Source organism: Hyperoodon ampullatus, assembly GCF_949752795.1.
Source record: "Hyperoodon ampullatus genome assembly, chromosome: 4".
In the NCBI taxonomy this organism is placed as follows: domain Eukaryota; kingdom Metazoa; phylum Chordata; class Mammalia; order Artiodactyla; family Ziphiidae; genus Hyperoodon; species Hyperoodon ampullatus.
In genome coordinates, this window is record NC_136917.1 from 6661077 (window position 1) to 6683971 (window position 22895).

The 22895-nt window shown below is 34.9% G+C and overlaps 1 protein-coding gene across 1 annotated transcript in view; it reads left to right on the top strand.

Annotated features, from left to right (window-relative positions):
• Window positions 1-808: 808 nt before the first annotated feature.
• The window catches only part of GABRA1 (gamma-aminobutyric acid type A receptor subunit alpha1), a gene marked incomplete at both ends in the record, with an annotated part of 55628 nt that continues 33541 nt past the window's right edge, over window positions 809-22895 (top strand). The window contains 3 exons of the mRNA XM_079702169.1: window positions 809-882; window positions 4230-4342; window positions 17163-17230. Of these exons, the coding sequence (XP_079558295.1) occupies window positions 809-882; window positions 4230-4342; window positions 17163-17230 (255 nt within the window). The remainder of the gene's footprint in view (window positions 883-4229; window positions 4343-17162; window positions 17231-22895) is intronic.

Here is a 22895-nt window from a genome sequence, read left to right on the forward strand (position 1 = left end):
TTTTAGATGAAACATTTTCTAGCAGCAACCTGGCAGAATCTGAGAGGGCTTAAAAGACATGTGTGGGCATGCTTGTGTGCATTTATGTGAGTGTGGTTTGTATGTGAGAGATCAGCACATGGCTTGACTATAAAGTGTGTCCTTTAGCCTCACAGAAGCATTAGCGAGCATATTTAACGAGGCAATCACAGGCAGAGAATTACAAGCATGATTTCGGCATTCAACTGAGTGTTTCCTATGATTTTATTCTTTAAAAAAAAAAAAGATAAATAGCAGTTGCTTCTGAAATCAAGGTGCATCCAGAATCCAAAGATGAATTCAGTCATCAAAGCATATTAACCTACCCCATCACAGCCTCCAAACATGCTCTCCCTGTTGTAGACACCAGCTGAAAATTTTCAGTGCACAGTTCAGTTGTGGGAACTCAAATAAGAAAGGTCAAAATTTTCAGATGATAACAAGAAGAGAGTAATTCAAACTACATTGTAAATATAAAACCTAGATAAAAAACTACTCACAGCTTTTATGTTGAGCAATATTGTCACCTGAGAGAATTTCAACTTGTATTCTTTTACAGGAGAAATTTAGACACTGATATTTCTGAATGGAGAAATGGAAGTGAAAGTGGAGAATGGATGGTCCAGGTTTCCATTGCTTCCAATGAGGTGTCATATCCCAGTGAGGTCATTTCCTGACTTCAAAGTGTTTATCTGAACTGCCTCAGTCAGCCCTAGTGGTTATAACCTGATGTTTCTTGCAAGAGACATTGATCTCTACTTGTTCTACTTTTCAGCTGCACAAGCCCGCAATGAAGAAAAGTCCGGGTCTCTCTGACTACATTTGGGGCTGGACCCTCCTTCTGAGCACATTGACTGGAAGAAGGTGGGGACCCTTTATTTTAAATATGCATGAGAATTTCTGTAACTTTTCATTTATTCTTTCAGGGGGAAGAAAATTGTCCTTGGATGAATTCATGACTAAGGGAATTCAAAAAACTTAACTGCGATAAAATTCCAGCTAATAACAAAGAACAATACGAAAAAATAATCAACTTATTTGCATGTTGGTTAGAATACGCTTAACACGCTTCTGTTACGGAATGTATTAATTCAACATTTAATTCTTAATTGAACTTTTCACTGCTCAGTTGTAACTGAACAAAACATGTGGTTTCCTAATTCACAGAAAAAGTTACCCCAATTAATGTCAGCATACTATGTGAGTTGATTTTCCAACAAGAACATTTCTAAGCAGTTGCAAAGATCATAGAGTAACTTCTAACTATGTGGAAGTGGAACGGTTAGAATAATATTTGTAATTTGAAAGTCATAAGTTTTTATAAATGCATGTGCATTATGTTTTGAGACTGTTATTTATGTAACCAATAGAAGTAGAATATACTAGACACATATTTAAGAACGTTAGATAAAACTGAACTTATCTATTTAAGTTTAACTACTGTGGAGACAAGTTATGAGATAAAATGTAATCATATGATTAACCATATTCAAAATATTTGCTAATGATCCCATCAAATGTATAGACATATTATACTAGCAAAGATATAAATGACCAAATATTTCAGATTCTCCTTTATCTGCTTTTATATTTTTTTGTGTAGTCCACTCCTGTGGCCCCAAAGAAAGTCTTAGACATATTACAAAAATCTAAGATTCTCCATAATGTAATGAAAAGTGAACCCTTATGAGTTAAGGCAGAGAGATGGAATAGACTGGAAAGATACAGACTAAGGAGGATTTTTTAAATTGAGAAGTTGTCTATTTTTATTGTTTGTTATTGTGTATGGTAAATACACCTCCAGATGAACAGAAAATGCATTATTGCCAGATACTCTTAATCTGAGGAGTTAAATGTTCTTCACTGCTCTTGAAAAATTATATGAAGTGTTGCTATTGTAATGACCTGTAGATGGAGTTAGTGCACAATGTTTTATTTTATAGTGGTTCGTATGGAATCAAAATCACGTACTGTAACTGACATTTCTCTACAAATTATATATTCAGTTTAGGAAACATTACATTGGCATGAGTGTTTAATAGCAAATAAATAATCTTGATCTTTATCCTAGGGTCATTGTCTGACAATTACATAGTAAATTAGAATTAAATATGAAGCATAACCTGATTAAGAAAATCACATAAAAGAAAGATTATCATTCCAATTGGCAAAGCAGAACTGGTTCTCTGGGAGGGAGGGAAAAGTCTCTTTTGGCATTTGTATTCCAATGCAAACAACTGGTGAGTCCAACATTTATAAAATAAAACCAGGGGGATAAAAGCATTTCCTGAATTTGACATAAGCTATGAAAACAAAGAGAATGCAGGTAAAGGTAGTAGATCACCCCATATTTTGGGAATCATATTAACAATCTAATTTGCTCTGTCATGTCACCCCATCTCATCATTTTCTCCCTTCTTATTTTAGTGGTTCTTCCTTAGACTACTTGGTCAGGCTCTCGTCACAACTCAAAGTGTGTTAGCATTTCTTTTCCACCTTTATCAAGATGACCTTCCAGTATCCTTGAAAGATGCATGCATGGCAGTAGGTTTTGTGATAATGAGTTTTTATAAATAATTGTATTCAGAAAACTATTTTTGCTTTACTGCTGTCATCTGCTAGCAAGACATCCTGAAAGACACAGCGCTCGTTGAAAATTTGATTTCAAAAACTAGTAAGATCTTTAATTCTGCCAAAGGAGAGTAAACCCTCAATCTGCACAGTATTAATGTTGAATTTAGGAGAATGGAGAACTGTTTCATAGAGGTACATTTCATATATTTCATAGCATGAATAACTTTTAGTTATAATAGCTTATTAAATTAAAATTTTATCAGAAAAGTTTTGCATTTTGCCAGTATAACATTATTACCCAAACAATAGTGTTTGTTTTTGAATTGATACTTTGATTATATTTCTTGCTTCTGTCAAATCAGTGAACCCTGGTTTCAAATGTTATTATTTTTCTTAGATTGATCAGTAATATAAACACACAAGAGAGATGCCAAAAGCATATTAAATTGAAAGTATGAAAGTGATATTTTTGTGTCAGTTTTTTAGTTCACACTCTATATTCTTTTTTTTTTTTTTTTTGCTCAAGGTCAGAGCTATCATTGAAATATAGCAGTAAGTGTGATCCCTCCTAAGATAGAATACTCTTCTCTCAAAGGATTTTGGAGGTGTCATTCTAATCATTACATAAAATATGATTTAAGGAGCATAGATAATAATGTGATTGATGTAATAAATACATAATATGTGAACTGCAGTCATTATTTGGTCAAAATTCAAAGACTAGTAATGACTGGTAAGGGATAAAAACTAGACCTTCACATAGAAAGACTTAAATAGGAACAATTACTCTGATATAGAAAAATGAAAATAAAGTTTTAGACTAAAAGTTAAAGAAAGCTGGATTCTAGTTCAAACTCTACAAATGGCTGTGTTTTCTTAAAATGCTAATCCTGCATTAGTTTAGTAAAACCATAAATTAAGAATACTGGACCATATCTTTTCCAAGGTATCTTTTACTTCTAAGACCAGAAATGACAAAATTCAATTAATTAGAGGTTTGAATAGACAAAATTATAAAAATTGGTTCATAAACCTTAAGAAGAATGGAAATTACACACTGATGTGAACATGTAATTATCCTAAGAAACAAGTTTTATCTATTTTTCTCATCTAAATACCAGAAAGAACATCAAAAACACAAAACATAGATATATATGAAGTGGATAAAGGGACGGTCGTTGGTAGATGAAATCTTAGGATTATGCTACATGTTAAATTAAATGAAAACAAAGCTATTAAGTATTTTGGTAGCTCAGAAATAAATTTTTTTAATTTGGGAAGAGGTTTCCCAGATTTAGGTTTTTTACTAAAGTGCATTAATGTTCTTGCTTGCCCAGAGAAAACATTCGTTACAACATTGTATACACTCTGAGAATTATAAATGTAAAGACACAACTCATTTCCTGTAATTTTCCTTCCATAGTTAGAAATATTAGAATAAAGAGCATGTCATCTATGAGAACAAATATGAAAAAATGGTAAGAATTAAACTATGACTTTTTTTACTTTACCAGAAGAAATTTTCAAATTAAGATTCAATAGAAAGGAAGTTGGAAAATTGCAGAAGGTTTTATTTGGAAAAAGGTTTTAGTAGAAATGTATAATTTAGATATTGCCTCCCTTTACATTTTTTTCAGCTATGGACAACCCTCATTACAAGATGAACTTAAAGACAACACCACTGTCTTCACTAGGATTTTGGACCGACTCCTAGATGGTTATGACAATCGCCTGAGACCAGGATTGGGAGGTGGGTAGCATTATTGTGTTTTTATTTTACAGAACAATATTAAACATTTACTATTAAAGTATTGCTTCCCTCTACATGTTAAAGTAATAAGGATGGAAGCACGTAGTGTAATGACATCCTATTTTTAGTATATTGCTCAATATTAATTCAATTTTCCACGGTCATTCCATGTACATACCCATACGTAGTAGAAGGCAGATTCAAACTTCTCATAATGTCATGAAATAAATGTTACGTTTACTTGACAATCAATCTTTTCCATGTATGATTTGATTTTACAAGGGAAAAAGGGGGGTAATATCATCTCTTCCAGCCCAAATTCTGCATCTCTGTTTCATTAGGCATAGGTATGTTTGCATTGAATTCAAGTAGAATATCTCTGAATCTATTGCTCTAAACATTGATTTTGGAATATTACATATTGATCCACTATTTTGTGTTAGATTACCCCCAACTCTAGGATAAAAGGTGAATGAGATAGATGATAGTGTGCGTTTTTTTTGACTGTGAATTTAAACTTAAACCCTAATTTTCTATAGTTAAAATGTATTTTTTTTTTTTTTTGTATACCAGTTCATTGGTTTTACTAATAAATTTCTACTCAGGGAGAAGTTAGCACTTAATAATACAGTATTTATGACAATAAGAGTAAATAGTGCAAGGCATTACACACTTATTTAAATAATCCTTGAGTAAGATAACCAACCTATCTTATTTAGTTAAACAAAGACTAATGAAGCCAAAACAAAATACTGATCTCAGAGTAAAACAAGTGAAGCAAGGAAATAAATTATTGTTCAAAGTCACATAGGAAACCAAGGATAGAATCTATGACTCCCAACTATAACTTATGCTGCACTTACTCCAGAGCATTTGTTGAAATTTAATAGCAATATTTAAATTACAATGAAATTACAATACTAAGAAAGTCATCTCTTCTTCATCTAGACAGCAAAGTTATGCAAAGAATATAAAGGTTAAGAATTCATGGTAACATGGATTTAGAGTCTTCCTATTAATACTCTGGGCAGTGTAATGACACAGATATGGATCGTAGGTCTGTTTTGAGGCTGCCAATGTCATTAGTGTCTCAGAGGTTTAAGGGAAACTCCTTTATCGAAGACATGACTCAGATATATGTCAAAGGTCTTACCAGGTGTCCTTTCCTATCAATCTCAAGCATTCATTCTAGGACACACTGTACAAATTCCTCCAGGTTTGCATTCCACTTGGTTTCCTTTTACTAAGTTCTTTGAAAAAAATATTAAGGAACAAAATGCATTGGTCACAAAATGGAGTGCATAAATGTGTATGTGATGTATTAATATAAGGTCTGTGTATATCTAAACCTCTGGAGTGGTTTCAGAAAAATTGTTCTTGGTTCATAAAGTTTGAAATAAATTACAAAAACTGCAGGTGGCGGAGGAACGTACAACAAGAAGAAATTCAGGACAGTGATAATAACTTTTAAAAAGAAGACTTTTAAAGTACTAATGGGCATGCATCTGATTTCTTTACTTATTCTTCTTCCTTCTCCGTGGTATCTCCTTAGAAAATCGGCAGAATTTTATAACACATCTAGAAAATCTTATCTTCACTCTAGTTTAGGAAATCCCATTTAATACTTTACCTTGTGAATGTGAGTATCCTCTATAAGTTCTGTGCATAGTATTCAGTTTGTTAAACAACTTTACACATACACACACACACACACACACCTTCTTTAATAATCAGCTGTTTGGTCGTATTATTTGGAGTACAAATAACAAGCCTGTGACTGCTCATTTACATTTAATTATGTGTAATAACTCTTTAATAAGTGTGTATATTAACTCTAATCAAATATAGTATAAGCAGGAAGCATTTCACCTACTCCTCATATGCATACCTAAGTCTTGGAGAGCCACAGACGTTGAGGATGTATAATATAGACTAAGAATGGGTCAAAAAGCTAATTTTCAAGACTCAAGATAATGGTGGATTTATTAACAGAAACAACTACATTAATTCAGGCTGCAGTTTTGGTGGAATCTACTTTATTACCTACTTAATCCCCTCAAAATAACAAAAATAGATATTTAAAGAACAGAAATAGTAGTTGGCTAAATATAGACAAGATATATTCTTTTTAATTGAAATGGATATAATATGCTACAGTAATAGAGAATTCAAGGGCTCAGGAAAATCAAAAAGAATGGATATGCTTTAATTTTTGCTAAAGATGATTTTTCTGATATTTATGATTTCTGGAAATAGTGATTTTGAGATTATGAGAGACATGAAAACAAATTAAAATGTAGCCCAAATAGTTTCCTCTATTTCTATTTTATGTATCATCCTGGAGCATACTGCAATTAAATCTGATGGATTTGAGATTTATGAAAAAACTTTAATACTAACTAAATTTTTGTCACTTTTTTGTCATGCTTTTTAAGTCTTAAGGGATATAATGGCATGTGTTTATTATATATATAGCATGGGTTTACTACATATATCTCCAGAATCATTAACACGTTTTTGTTTTTGTTTTTGTTTTTCATTAACACATTTAAATACATTTTGAGAATGTTTATCTGTCTTTAGAAAACATCTTAACATGTTTAAGTACATTTTGAGAATGTTTATCTGTCTTCAGAAAACATCTTAAATATTAAACACAGATTTTAGATATTTTATAAAACATAATCAGCTACAGAATAGAGAAAAATGTTAACACCATGATTTTTGGATGCTATAAATTGAAATTAATATATATATTTCTGCAAAATTATTTAATTTTATTTCTTTACCATAGATTTCTGGTAAGCTAAGTATGACATACATTCTAGTAGCTCTCCATTATAAAAATGGATTTTTTTACATGATCCATTTGCTTTCAGATGTGAAAACTATGTAGAGGCAATACTTGAAAGATTATCATTAGCTTATAGGGCGGTAAAAATTCCTCTTAGTAGGTTCATGATCACAGCTGGGATAATCTTCTCTCACAAGAGATAGAAGCCCACCTTCTTCTTAAATATGATAAAAGTCTGGTTTTATAAAAATAACAACATTGTGCAGAAGTCAGGGATATTTTGTTCTGAATGTCTTGAGAAAATATAGAAATGTGATAAGCTAAGACTTGAGGCTAATGTAAGAAACTCTTGTACATGCAGATTCATCATGACCTGTTTTTCAGAAACACACACAGAATCCAAAAGTGTAACATTATTCTTTGGAGATGTACACCCTGGATCCAATAACTAAGAAAACAGATATATAACATGGTTCATCCAGATGATAGGAATCAGTTGCAGATACTGTAACACTATTTTAAAAGGCTATCTTTTCAGTGTCAAGAGCAATCCTGAGAAAGTAGAAAGAAAAGGGCAACATAAAGAGAGATATCCTGGAAGACACTTATCTTTTTAAATGAGATAAAAGATAAAAGAACTAAAAAGGATAGACTGTGTGGAATTCTAATAATATACTCTATTCAGGGATGTAAAGAGAAAAATATGTTGGCAAGTTCATATTTTAAGTACAAAATTAATGAAGAAACCTTTAAATGGACTTGAATTGAAATAGTCGGTAGTCAGAAAATACAAATCAAAACTGTCAGTGATTGTTGGATTCATTCTCATTTAATATCTCTTTCTTTGAGGGCAAGGTGTGGAGGGCTGGTTCTTCCTTGCAACCAGGGCCTGAAGAATGTTTTTGAAAAGCTCTTGCCTAAAGCATGGTCACTAGAGAAGAATAAAATGGTTGAGGGAGGGGAGGAGATAAAATCCAGAAAAAAAAAATGGCAAGAGAAGAAAGAAAAGGTTACAGAAGAAAGGAGAGCAAAAGAGGTACTGAAAATAAGGAGAAAGAACAGAGAAAAGTGAGAGGGCTGGAAAAGGCGAAGGAGAGCAACTTAGAGAAAATGGAAAAGGCATCTGTGGTAGGAGGATGGGTAGGCTCAGGTGTTCCTTGGTTAATCAAGATTCCTCTTTTTGCTTTAAATCAAGACCAAACCAATCACCTTCTGAGAAAATCCATTTCCTCAAGGCTTCTCTTTATTGACTCTGAATCTAATAAACGAAAGAAGCCTGAATTTTCTCCAGCTTCCGAAAAAATTAAATGATGCTCCCCCTGAATTACACCTATCTGGGTAAAATTTCAGCCACCATCATTTTGGCTTTCCCTGCACTCTGGGAGAGGGAGTAAGAACAATCCAGAAACATAGATCCAAAACTACATTCTGAAGAAAGTTTTCAGATTTTTAAGAAGAAATGCCCTTCCAGTGACATCTTTCCCTTCCCTTCTGCCACACCATATATACAGGCTACATCTCTCTTTCTTTTGAAAGAGTACACATGTGTACTCATCATGTGACAGACCCAGATGGATGAGGGGAGAAGTAAATAAGTAAATAGGTAGGTAGGAATGGAGGTAGAGAATGGGCTTTATTCCTACTATATGTTTAACACATTTAGTTAAGATTTTCTTCTTTTTCCTATAAGTGTTATAGAATTTGGGGGAATTTGTTTGTTTTAGATTTTACTTAATTGAAGCTATCAGTTGAGTATTTGTGACTGGAATGTAGCTGGGATTTTTCTCTCAAGGTATTTTAGCACGACATACTATTTAACAAAAAATCTATGCTTCAAAGCAGACTTACTCCTTATCTTCTTAATTTTCCCAATTTTTGATTTTTTATGCCTGTATGAAACCTTTTAGACTTCATTTAGCCCTATTATTGCCAGAGATCTTAGCTTTAAGATATAAGCATCTCCAACAAGGCAAGGAGACTGGGTTGGATATGAGTGCTACTGGCAAGGTGGTATGGGCTCCTTGGGGAATTAGCTTGGGATATTGGGTTATGTTTCTTTAGGTCAAAATAAGTAAAGGTGGGAAACTAAGAGTGTTCTGGAGAAAAAAATCAGATTAACTTGTGAAATTTTGTGCAACTCTAAACTTTAGGTGACTAGACTTTGTTCTATCTCAAGATGATATCTGATATTCATGTGATCTTTTATTATGTTTTTGTATCTTGTGTGATGTTGAGATCAGAGGCAACCATTTTATTCATGTTCACCTAACTTAAAACACACATTTTGTATTTATATTAAAAAGCCAGAATTTCTAAAATTTAGAGGGCAAGGTATCTGTGTCATAATGTGTTCACCATCAGTAAAATAAAAAGATTCTAAATTACCGACAATACCACCCCCCCAAATTTAAAAAGGTTAGATTTATCCAATTTTTTTTATTGTTGTTGTTACATTTTCTTTACCAGATAATGGTTTTTCATACCAGCTTTTGAAATTCTACTCTGGAATTCTTCTTTTTGAATTTTCTATAGGTGTATCTGGTGCTTTTAATGCAAGGTGTGGAGCAGATGCTCAGACTTTGGCATAATGCAATCTATTTCCACTGAAATACTATATCTAGACATTCTATAATTCAGTTGAATTTTACCAAAAACCCAAGAGGAATTGTTAAAATGAACAGAGAACACCTTTTAACCTTTACTGGCTGAGAAATCCAGTCAGCTCATGAAGCCAGCTCATCTAATGAATCCAACTGAGATGCCCAGAGGAATGTTCTAGCATATTTAGAAACTTTCTGCTTCCATCTTTTCCTATTGTATATAAATCATCTTGCCAAGCATTTCCTAAGATAAAATGTAGCCACTGAGATTTTGCTAAAGTTATACAGGCCAAATTATTAGTAAACAGCTGTAGTTTATATTTTGTGCAGTTACTTTTGGACTTTTTATATAGTTTCCATTTCCTATCATGATTCTAGAACCAATGTGAAATATTAAAAAATATACATATATTTTTTTTCTGTATATGATTTTTTTTTGCAGCCTGAACTTGAGTTCTTTATTTGAAAAATAGTGTTTGTAGTGTTTCTGAGGTAAGAATCCCATATTTGAAAAATAGTGTTTGTAGTATTTCTGAAGTAAGAATCTCATTGTTAATAGTCATGGACTCTGCCATTTTGAAGAACTTAAAACCAAGTCCTAAGTGGACGCCATATCCCTCCATAATATATATAATATATAATGATATTATATTATTATTCTCATATAATTAAAATTCGATAATAGGAACAGAAAGTAGGATACCTCAAAGCTACTGCAGGTTAGGCAATTTTTTTTTTTTTCAGTACGCGGGCCTCTCACTGTTGTGGCCTCTCCCATTGTGGAGCACAGGCTCCGGACCTGCAGGCTCAGCGGCCATGGCTCACAGGCCCAGCCGCTTCGCGGCACGTGGGATCTTCCAGGACTGGGGCACGAACCCTCATCCCCTGCATCAGCAGGCGGACTCTCAACCACTGCGCCACCAGGGAAGCCCTGAGGTTAGGCAATTTTGATCAAGACTTCTACAGACCAAAAGAAACCTATTCTTCCAACACAGCAATCACATTCTTCTCTACAGCTTTGCTCTCTCCCAATAGAAAATGCCATGATATAAGGAGGGAAGGAGGCAAATTCTCAGTCGAGAAGAAATAAATGTCTCCTGTAATAAACTTTACCTTTTTTTCCCTGGGAGATTCTTGTATCATCTGAGTTCTTGGAACACAAAGGACCAGGTATTGGTCAGACACCTCAAAATGTGATTTTCTACCCCATATCCAGGTTTAGTAGCTGAATATCACCAACATTAAGTTGCTCTACGTTATCACGGAGGGGAAAATTGCCAACTATTCTAAAGAATTAAGGGAATGGAAATGAAGAACAAGGAGCAAAAATGTTGCTCCAGGCAGATTGGCAGGGAGCTGAAACATTGTCCAATCCAGGAGTATAAATTGATGGTTATGTAGGGAGCTCAGGATACTTTCAATTTCCAAACTGGACCCTTTCAAAGTGGGGTTTTAAGAAATACTTTTTTATGATGACTAATGTTAGCCAATTCATTCTCCATATAGTGACTGTCTCTGTGAATTAATAGAAGCAAAGTAGCTTGAAGGAGGCAATAAACCTCCTTCATAAGTTATGAGTACACAGAACTGGGCCCAGTGAATATTATTCTGAGTTCCTCAATAGACAGCATTTCCAGTGAAAATAGGGCCAATGCCATATCAAATAAATTGTTGTAATAGGGATTCCTAAGGAAACACCACCTACAATTCTTCACTATTTATTCCCTCTTCCATTATTTTTAAAATTAGTCACTCTTAAAATCCACTCTTCACACATCAGCTGTCTTCTTAAACTGCAAGTAACATTCCTTCACTTCATTACCCAAAACTTCTTATTGCATTAGAACAAAGGTCAGCTGCTTCTATAAGAAGCTCTTTAGGTGTGGCCCCTCTTTCCTCTAGAGTGTCATCTTGTACCGTGATCATCAGCATCACCAAGCTCCAGATGTACTGGACTTTCTGTTTCTTAAGTCAAGCACATCTATTCTCACCTCAGATCTTTGCCTTATTCTTTCCTCTCCCTGAAATGTCTTTCCCTGTCTCTGTTCATCCTTGAATTTTTCTCACCTTTTGGGTTGCAGTTCAAATGTCATCTCTTCAAAGACATTCCTTCAGAACATTTATAATGATCTGACATTAACTAGTATAATTTGTGCATATGTGTTCGTACACAACTACGTATGTAATTCTTCCTAGCTATCTATCTACCTACCTATCCATCTATGTTTCTAACCTATTTACCTAAAATATGTTTTACCTAAGATTGTGAGATATGCTACAGAAGAAAAGGAGCAATTGCACTTTTGCTCATCAATGTATTGATATTATTATTACCTGGAACAGTGCCTTCCTGGCACATAGAAAATGCTCAGTAAACATTTGTTGACTAAATTCATGTACCCAGTAAATACATCTCAAAGTGTTTTTGGCATTAAAATCTTATTTGACCCTCACTCTAATGCAATGGAGTTGACTGTGCAGGTATTATTTCTTCATTAAAGAAGTGATAAAAGAGTCTCAGGGACATTAAAGGATTGTACCTAAAGACACACAGCTTGTTCTCTAGGAAAATCAGAGTTAAAATCCAAGTGTTTTGACTCTTAATCCAATGTGCTTATTACTCACTATACTGCACTGCTTTTCTCATTTCTGCCTCAAGCACTAATCATCTTTTTGAATTATCACTTCAAAACATCTGTTACTTCAAAACTTATCAGCAGGATATCAACACTGTAGGAAATCCCCAGTAAAAACAGATTTACTGCTGTCTGGCTGTTATAGAGGGATATAATATAGTGTGTATATATATGTGTATACATATATGTGTGTGTTTGTGTACATATATGTGTGTGTGCTCATATATGTTTATAAATTATATATATATATATGTTGTATGTAAAACATATCTTTGAAGAGTGTGCTTGTTTAAAGACTGATTTTAATTAATTTATCATCATAAACTTCATTTACATTGATGTACTATCTTAAGATATTCTTAGTCACTGCAATAACAACCATCATCATCATAATCTCATTTTATATAATTCCATTCTATCTTTATCCTTTGAAAACTTGAACATGTGTATTCAGTTATACTAATTTGAAAGAATCTGTTGATTTTTTTACATTGGACAGAGAAGGATTATTGTGATGAAAATATATGATTGAAAAAAATTATTTGCTGAATAATCTACTCTCTGAACATTTCTTCCAACTGAGTTATTTTAATTGATTTCCACTTGCATACAATTTCCTCATTACATAAGAGGTTCATTCATGTTTAACTTTGGCTAGGTGTATAATCTTCCTAGATGAACTTCATCAGAAGTTTCTGACTCATGCTGTATGCTCTTAAATAGAATATATCGAAGCATAAAAATATTTTGACTTTTCCTCACGTGACCCATAGAAAGGCCTTGAGTACTTTATAGGTATTTCTAATAACACTTTAGAGTCTAATGCTAAGTCAATAAAGTCTAATATTAGAGAACGTGATTTAAATTGTTTCAATGTTCCTTAAATAATAAATTATATATGTATATTATATTATATATATATATATATATATATCCCCCTACAACAGGGATTTCATGTTGAGGGGAGGATGACAAAGTTTTTCTAGAATTGGGAAAAAATAAGGTTCCTCAGCAATTGCCTTAGCTCTCAGCCAAAGCACACAGGTATGAGCTCATCTTCCATTTAAGCCTGGTACACCTGAAGAGCACTTGATCACAAACCACCATTTCTTTATCAAGAAAGCAAGTTAACCATGCCTCTATTTACAGTTTGGCTGAAGTTGATTCACAACAACCCTCTATATTGAACCTTTGCACTCCAGATTATAAACTTTCTATCTTAAAGCAGAATGACTTCACATGCCACTCACGGACTCCCTGGTGATCTGGAGTGAAAGACACACTTTGGTCAAAGGATCCTATTCCTTGTCTCTGAGATTGTACTCAACTGAGTGAGAATGTGGTTTGAGGATAATCATTAAGTGTATATTTGAATAGAAGAAAATATGTAAGGGAATACATCAAGATATTAACAGCGGGGCTTCCCTGGTGGCTCAGTGGTAGAGAGTCTGCCTGCCGATGCAGGGGACATGGGTTCGTGCCCCGGTCTGGGAAGATCCCACATGCCGTGGAGCGGCTGGGCCCGTGAGCCATGGCCGCTGAGCCTGCACATCCGGAGCATGTGCTCCGCAACGGGAGAGTCCACAACAGTGAGAGGCCCGCATACCGCAAAAAAAAAAAAAAAAAAAGATATTAACAGTGGAAGGTGGTATTCCAGGGAATTTAAATTTTTAAAAATATTTTTCTGAAGTTTCTAAACTTATACTATGAACTTAAAAAAATTTTTATAAACAACATAATATGTTATATGGGCCTCATGCTTACCCTAAAGCTTTTGTAATGTTTTAGAGTAGCATTCCCAAGTAAGTTTGGGAAACACAGGGGTAGATGATGTTGACCATGTTTATTTAAAACATGGTTTCTTAGAAACATTAGCATGCTAATGTGCAAGACAAATCTTTCGGAGGCATACATAATAAGCAGAGTTTTACAGCAATGGAAACTTCTTGCTCCACTGCATACTTACTAACAGTTGATGACAAATCAAAAAAAACTGTTTGGATGTGTGACAAGGGAAATATATTAGAAGGGAAAATATAGAAAGTGAGTGTTCTCTTCTGATTATCTTACCCCCCCAAGTTGAAGATGGAATCATCTGCTAACAATCTAAAATCAGCAGAGGGAAATAGTCCATATATTGGGCAAATGGACAGCTCACTTCTTCAGAGCATTTTATCATGCTAGATAAAACAGATTTGTAGTGTGTATGTGTCAATCACAATCTCCCAATTTATCCCTCCCCCACCTTACTCCCTGGTAACCATAAGTTTGTCTTCTACATCTGTAACTCTATTTCTGTTTTGTAAATAAGTTTGTTTGAACCCTATTTTTTAGATTCCACATATAAGTGATATATGGTATTTGTCTTTTTCTGTCTGACTTACTTCACTCAGTATGACAATCTGTAGGTCCATCCATGTTACTACAAATGGCATTATTTCATTCTTTTCATAGCTGAGTATTATTCCATTGTATATATGTACCACATCTTCTTTATCCATTCCTCTATTGATGGACATTTATGTTGCTTCCATGTCCTGGCTATTGTAAATAGTGCTGCTACGAACATTGGGGTGCATGTATATTTTTGAATTATGGATTTCTCTGCTGGATCATATGGTAGCTCTATTTTTAGTTTTTTAAGGAACCTCCATACTGTTCTCCATAGTGGCTGTACCAATTCACATTCCCACCAACAGTGTAGGAGGGTTCCCTTTTCTTTACACCCTCTCCAGCATTTAAAAAAAAAAAGAAAAGAAAAGATTGGTTGCCCCTAAAACATCTGGTAAGTCAAGTTTTGTAAAGCTAGCTACCTTGGGGAGTTACCTTAAAGTGTAGAAATTATACCCTCCTCACATCCCCGAAATGGATAATAGTGATAAAGGAGTCAAAGAGAACCATCCCACACCACCAAGCACTTGCAAGTGTGCAAACTGAGATTCGTATATATTTTCCAAATGATTATGCATTTAATGACAGATCTCTGCCATAAAAATAAAAATGAAAGAAAGGACATAATTTTAATTCCATAACTGTCACTCAAATCTGTAAGATATTCACCATAAATCTTAGAGTTTATAATCTGGAGAGAACCAAAACTCAAACTTGGGAACAAAATGAGGTTTTCTGCTTGATCTAGAAGGGGAAATCTTGAAAGAGAAAGATGAAAGTGAGCTCAATTAATAAGATAGATTCTAGCTTTTGTGACTAGATAGCATATATTTTCTTTTCATTATGGTTTTTAATTGAAAGTCATTCCTGACATTCTAATAAAGTGTGAGCTCTTGATGGAGTCATAAGAAATAGCAGATATTTAAACTAAGAAAATAATCAGTCTAGTAAAAAATATATATATATGGAAAGAGAGTGTGCAATAGAGAGAGGTATACATTGCGGAAGTGACTGCTGGAAGGGGTGAGAAGGGGAACTGTATGAGAGGCAAGTGGTTAATACAGCTGAGACTTACTGCTGACAGCTGCTCTTCTTAAGCGATGCAGTTGCTGCAGGATGTTGGATGTTAAAGCTGAGGTTGGAAATGAGTTCTAAAAACACATCTCTATTCTCTTTGTCTCAAACTACCTCCTCTATTTTGAAACGTTAAACAGTGAACCCCACATAACTATTATGTCAGGGGGCTCATTTAAGCATTTTGGAGCCCGTCAAATTGTTGGGGGGGGAATGGCCTAAAAATATTAGATTGATTATTGAGGCGACTACCTCCACCTCAAAATTATTATATCATTTGTTGAGCCAAATTTATACTGAAAGTATTACCTGTTTACAAGTGAATTGCTAAGGGATAAAAGTTTTGATTTTCAAAATAATTCTTATTGCATGTATTGGATCACCTTTTTAATGTCCTACATCAAAGATACAAATGTCCTGATAAATGAAACGAATTGCTTAAAATACTGGACTGAATTGCTTAAAATACTGGAAAAGTATTTCTCAGAGCTAAAGTTGAAAATTATGGAGTCATCTTTTTTCATTTTCACCTCTTAACAAAGTGTTTCCTTTTATACAGGCAACATTTTTTTCTTTTTTTTTTTTTTGGTGAGTGACTGTATTTCCTTGAAAATATTTGTGTTGAGTTGTCACCAAACTATAATACATACGTTTTATTGGTTGAAATATATGCCTCAGAGACCAATAACATAAAATCACATTGAGCTTGAAATGGAATCTATTAAATGAACTTTTGCTGTACCGTAATATGTTCTTCTCATCCTCAAAACTGAAGAAGAAACTTATATAGGTTGTCAGATTTTTTTCCCCAGGGAGTAATTTGGATAATTAACTTATGATTTAGTGCCAGAAAGCAATCATTTATAAAACATACCCTTGAGTCCTTAAACAGTTAATAAAGCTTACTACAGTACACTATATACTTCCCAAGAGTAGCCTAAGTACCTGGAGCATCTGATGAGCTGTATAAGACTGTTTAAGCTCAAACCATATCCATATGCTAACATATTTTTATTATAATATGAAATGACTTGGTATCATTCAGGAAAGTGTGTCCATTCTTAAAGAATTCATTAAGCATCATCTGACCTCTCCATAAAATCTGTCTCCCAAAGTGGCATATTTAGGTTCTGTTTTTCCACTGAAAGATATTCACTGTGAAATTTCATGTGTAAGCAGTAAATTATCAGGACTACACAGTGGACCAATTTTAGAAATAGCTAATCAAAGCCTATAAATTTCCCATTTGGGTGTGAGTTTGTGGTGGTGAGATCTAATAAGGGCTGTTGATAGACATTCACTGTCCCAATTTCCTGCTTCATCAGAGCGTGTAACTGAAGTGAAGACTGACATCTTCGTCACCAGTTTCGGACCTGTTTCAGACCATGATATGGTAAGTGACTGCATTTTTGGTTTTCCTGGGGTATTTTCTAAATTTAACCTTTGAAAGAAAAAATATAGATTAGGTATTTAGGAAGCAGCTCACAATGCCTTGGCTATATCTTCGTGTCTCTCTGTGTGCATAATATGTAATATGTAATACATATAATATTTATGTAGTAGAAAATACCCATTTACTTTCCAGACCAGGCCTATTTATGGTTATCAACCACTGCAGTCTTCTTTTGTTCCATCCCTGAAATTATTCCTTTGCCTTGGTTTATGTTCTGCGAGACAAGTACTGTGAATTAGCTTATATTTTAGTTAGGAGGACATACTGATTGAAGAATGCTAGGTTTCTGGATAGCCAGCGCTATTATAAAACAGCCATAAACACTGCAATTGATGAATTATTTTTGGTTAAAAAGGAGAAATGTGTTTAAAAGCTGAGTGAATACTTGACCAGAATTAGACAGAGAATGAAATAACACCTGTGGGAAAGGTTCAGCTTCATTGCAAAAGGCAATCGTTAAATTATTACCAAAAGTGAGAATAAAATGAATACATACCTGTTCTCTCTTTTCCCAACCCAAATGAACTAACATGAATTTCTCTTCTATCTGATGGGAGTTGGTAAATCCGTAGAGCTCTGCAGATATTGTATAATATTTCTTAACTCATAACAGCCAAGCTCCTGTATAAGCAAAAAATCATAAAGAGCACATGAAGATTCATCGTTATGGATATTTTGAAGATATATTAATTAAATACTATTTTTGAAATGCCTTTTTGTTGATACCACCTTAACATTAAAGTCTTCTGATTTCATAGTAGCTCAGATGATTCAGAATAAAAGTTACAGAAAATATCAATTTAGACCAGCATTTCCCAAAGTGTGGAAATTCACAGGGCACCCAGTTTGGCAGGATTGAAGCTCTGACCAGTCCTGAGGTAAGGTAAACTGTTTAACTGCACTTAATCTAATGTGTTCCAATCATATTTGTCCAAAACCCTTTTCTTCAAGTGATACTTGTTGACATTCTGTGAGTCATACATTGGGAAATGCTGGCTTAGGATAATTAGATACTTTATACCTAAGAGAGGTTATGAAATGCACCAACTGTACAAATTAGAGTCAGTGGAGCATATGAGAGACAGCAGAGTGCTAGGTAAGAATACAGATCTCTGAACCAGAATGCCTGGGTTTATAATCCCAGCTCCTCCATTTATAAGAGTGTATCCTTGGGGAAGTTGCTTAATATGTCTCTGCCTCAGTTTCTTCATGTGTAAAATGGGAGTAATAATAATAATACTTCATGGGGTTATCACAGTATTAAACAAATTAATACATGAAAAGCACTTAAAAATCATTGGCGTATCATGAGCACTCAACAAATGTCAGTCATTGTTACTACGTAAGAAATAGAAATATAAAAGTTAGCCATAATTGTGGATTTTTTCCTCTGGCAATTCATTTTGGCATTGTGGTCAGTCTGTAGACCAGTTTATTGAAATACTGTGTGATACAATTATTTTTGCTAAATTGATTGCGGTCTGAGGACCTATTGTGATTCTCCCATATTGGAACTCAGTCTTCCCACCACCCTATTCTCTCATGCTACTTTTCTAATCAAGAACATTTAATAGATCCTAGTCAAGTTTAAGGTCAAATTTAAACTCCTCTGCCTGTATCCCATACAATCCATACACGATTTACCACTAGACCTCACTTGTTCCCAATATTTACCATTTAGTCATCAGGTTAGTACTACTTTCTGTGAGGTATAACACTGGGGGTTAGCAGGGCTGGCTCTAGGATTCAGGCTGGCTGAATTCAAATTCATCACTAACAGCAGCATGACCTTGGGCAAATCAGTTAAGGTTGTAAGGCTCAAAGTCTCTAAAGTGGGTATATTATTATAATTACCTATCCTTGTAAGACTGTTAGGAATTTTAAATGAGATATGTAAATAATGGTCTATTGATGGTGCTCAATAAATAGTAGCTATTATTATTTTGCCTCTGAACCCTTTATCATGCCATGCACTCTTTGTGGAAATTTCCTCTATTCTCCACCCATCTAAATTCTGTATTTCCACAAAAGCCCTAATCAGGACCCAAATGCTTGATGAAAACTTTATTTTTAAATTAATCCAATAACAAGTTAACTTTTCCTTTCTGCATTATAACCACATTTATTGACCATAAAGTACAATTTAGCTTTTGCACACTGCTTTGTAAAGTTATTTATCTTACATAAATATCTTATTTTCCTAAAGTGATGCCGAAAAACATAAAGGCACTCTTGTTTTGCATCCCTCCCAGTAACAGTGCATTGCTGTTTTACAGTAAGTGTTGAATTTCTACTTATTTGGTGGAAGGCTTAGGAGTCTATATTATCTTTTAAAAATTAAGGTCTTCTGAAACTCAGTAAATAACACCCTCTTTCTTACCTGAATCCTGAACCTTTTGAGAAATAAGGCCGCAGTGTAAGGGATATGGAAAATGAGAACATCATCTTTATTGCTAATAATGATGGTATTGCAAAAGGTGGCTTATATCTGCAGACAAGTGAGTTTCCAGAGAGTACACACCAGTCAGATTAACCCACCCCATCAGCAGGCAGAGTTGGCTTCCCTCTGCGAGGGTGTAGACTGTCCACGTAAAACTTCTAGCATAGAGGAACACAGCTGCATTTGTGAGTCTAATGGACAGCCAACATTCAAAATGCAGAAGACAAGAGGAAGAGGCTGAGATAGGCAAGATTGATTTCTCTTTCCAAATTCTCCTGTCGAATTAAATTATTCCTCCTCTCTCCCCTCCCCAAATAGAAGAGTGTGAGACAAAGGAGAACTTTCAGAAGTTTTACACTGGTGAAGCTCTCTTCTCATAGATGGAAACACTAAGAGAGGGGATGAAGCATTACAAAGAGCACATACTGATAATGATATTACTCCTAATAATAATAATAATAAATAACTTTTCTCTCTCATCTCTGGCACCTAGCATGATGTCTCAGAAAGAGTAGATGCTCGATAGAAGTTGTTAGGGACAGTGCCCAAATAAAGCCATAGGCAATCAAAAAGTTTTCTCTTAAAAATATTTGGCATACCTTTGAGTTACTGGTTCAGATTAAGTATGACCTTAGGAACCAATGATGTCTTTTGTCTTAGACAAAAGATGCACTCTAGGATTTTGGATACACCATTAACCCTAAGATTATCATGAATCACTTTTTATTTATGGCCTTTTATCAAATATCAGGTAGGAAGAAGGGAACGGAGTCTAAACCAGTGATACCGTTTTGCCTAAAACTCTTGAACAAGACAATATCTGAATTTTTCTATCTAGGGATCAAATTAGCCATAGGTCTGCAACTGGTTTCCTAAGTGACAAGCAGAAACTGTACCTTACCACTTTGAGATTAATCATTTAAACTACATTACTGGGGAATTATCCGTAAGAAAGAGCAGTATGATTTAGAGGCTATCAAAATTAAAAGGCAGAATGACAAAGCTATTTTTCAAGACATGAAATGTAGTTTTTAAACTGAGCACTAATAAAATATCTAATTAATAATAATAACCATAACAACATTCAACACTATTGAATGCTACAATATGTTAGGCACCGTGCTAAGGGTTTTATAGATCATATTTCTTCTAATCCTCCTGCCAACATTTTAGCTAAGTGTTATTATTACCCACATTTTCCAGAGGAGAAAAGTGACCCAGCTAGGTAGCAACTTGAACTCAGCCTGTCCGTCCTTAGAGACTCCACAGCTCCCAAGGCATTTGACTTCATCTGGAATAGAAAACAAAATTAGGACAACTCCTTAACTTTATTTTAAAAACCATTAATTGGCAATCAAACCTCACATTCCCAGGGCACCAGGTTCTGACAGAAATATCCAGGCAGCACAATCATACAGCCCTGTTTTCCAAAGCGCTTAAAATGTATTAAATCAAAGCACACACAGACGGTAATAAACGGTGCAAGCGGGAATGCTACAGTACAATATTTATTTAGGAATATAATGGATGTTTTGTCCCAGTCTTCAGAAAAAGGCTCATATTTTCTAGGGTCCTACTCTATTGAACAGGGTAACTTGGAGAGAATTTTCACTCAAGTGGTGTGGGCTAGAACACTGAACCCTGAACAAAGTGTTCACCAGAGCTTCTTATTTGTTCAGGCGCTTTTCTATGGAGTCTTCTGTTTTGCCTTCTTTTTTTGTTTTGCTTAGTTATGACCACTTTCTCACTTTCTTCAGGTTTTCTGTCCTACCACCCTTCCAAAGAAATAGCACTTTTTCCATTCCTAGCTACCTAGAAATCTAATATAAATTTGTGTTGATTAAAAAAAAAAGAGAAAGACAATAACTTTTAATGTTTACTGAGAACTTCTGTGTTCTAGACTAGGGGTCCCCAACCCCCGGGCCACGGACCACTACCAGTCCGTGGCCTGTTAGGAACCAAGCCGCACAGCAGGAGGTGAGCAGCGGGCAAGCGAGCGAAGCTTCATCTGCCGCTCCCCATCGCTCCCATTCCCGCCTGAACCATCACTCGCGTTACCACCTAAACTATCCCCCTGCCCCTCATCCACCATGGTCCGTGGAAAAATTGTCTTCCATGAAACCGGCCCCTGGTGCCAAAAAGGTTGGGGACCGCTGCTCTAGACATTCTTGTAAGCTGTTCACTTGTGTTGACACTTCTCACAACAGCAAAGTGAAATAAGTATTTCAATGATCCCCACTGTATAAATTGGCAACTAGGGCATTGGAGAAAATAAGAAAATGACCTAAGGCCATTCATGTGGCAGAGGGACGATTCAGTTCTAGTTAGCAGACTTAGAATTTACATTTGTAACCATTATGCTCTGGCTTTACCCTCTCCTTCTTGTTCCAACTTCCTAAAGAAGGGGCTCTGGCCCATCTTGGTCTAATGAATTTTGACCATGGGGAGAGGTCACACGATACAAGTAGCTGCTGGGAGCTGCATGCTGCTACCATGGCAATCTTGCAGGGCCATTCTCAGAATATGGGAGACCAAATACACTCTTTTTTAGGCAAGAGGTGATCATGATCAACTGCTTTATATCAGTTTTCATTTCCACTTCTAACAGAGGAAATCATGGAAATGAAAGCTAATCCAGTTAATTTTGCCCCTTGTACTTGTGTGTGTGTGTGTGTGTGTGTGTGTGTATGCACATGCATGCTTGTGTAACTAGGTATTCGAAAAGAGAGTATCTTAAATGAATTTGGGGATTTCACTGTCCACCATTATCACAGGTAAATAAAGCTAGCTGTAAATATGATAAACTTGTAAACCTTAGGACCTTGGCAAGTTTTGACATAATTTTTTGGAATCTTTGTCTTTGGGATATATCTTGTCAAACACTTGATGATAAATATAGTTTAAGTTTATTTTATATGTAACATTTATTTTATATTCAAAAATCTCCTTGGAGCAAGCAACAAGTGAACAAATGTTTCAGATTCATGGGAATATGGTCAGTTTAGACATCCTTGGAACCTTGGTTTACGAGAGACTGTTGCCTCCACTGCTGACCAGGCTAAAGTTGTTCAGTTGCATAAACTAGAGAGCGCTGATTCCTGAGGAATAGAAATAGCATCATTAGCATAGCCCTATCTCAGAAGCTTGTCTATTGTCCAGAGAAGA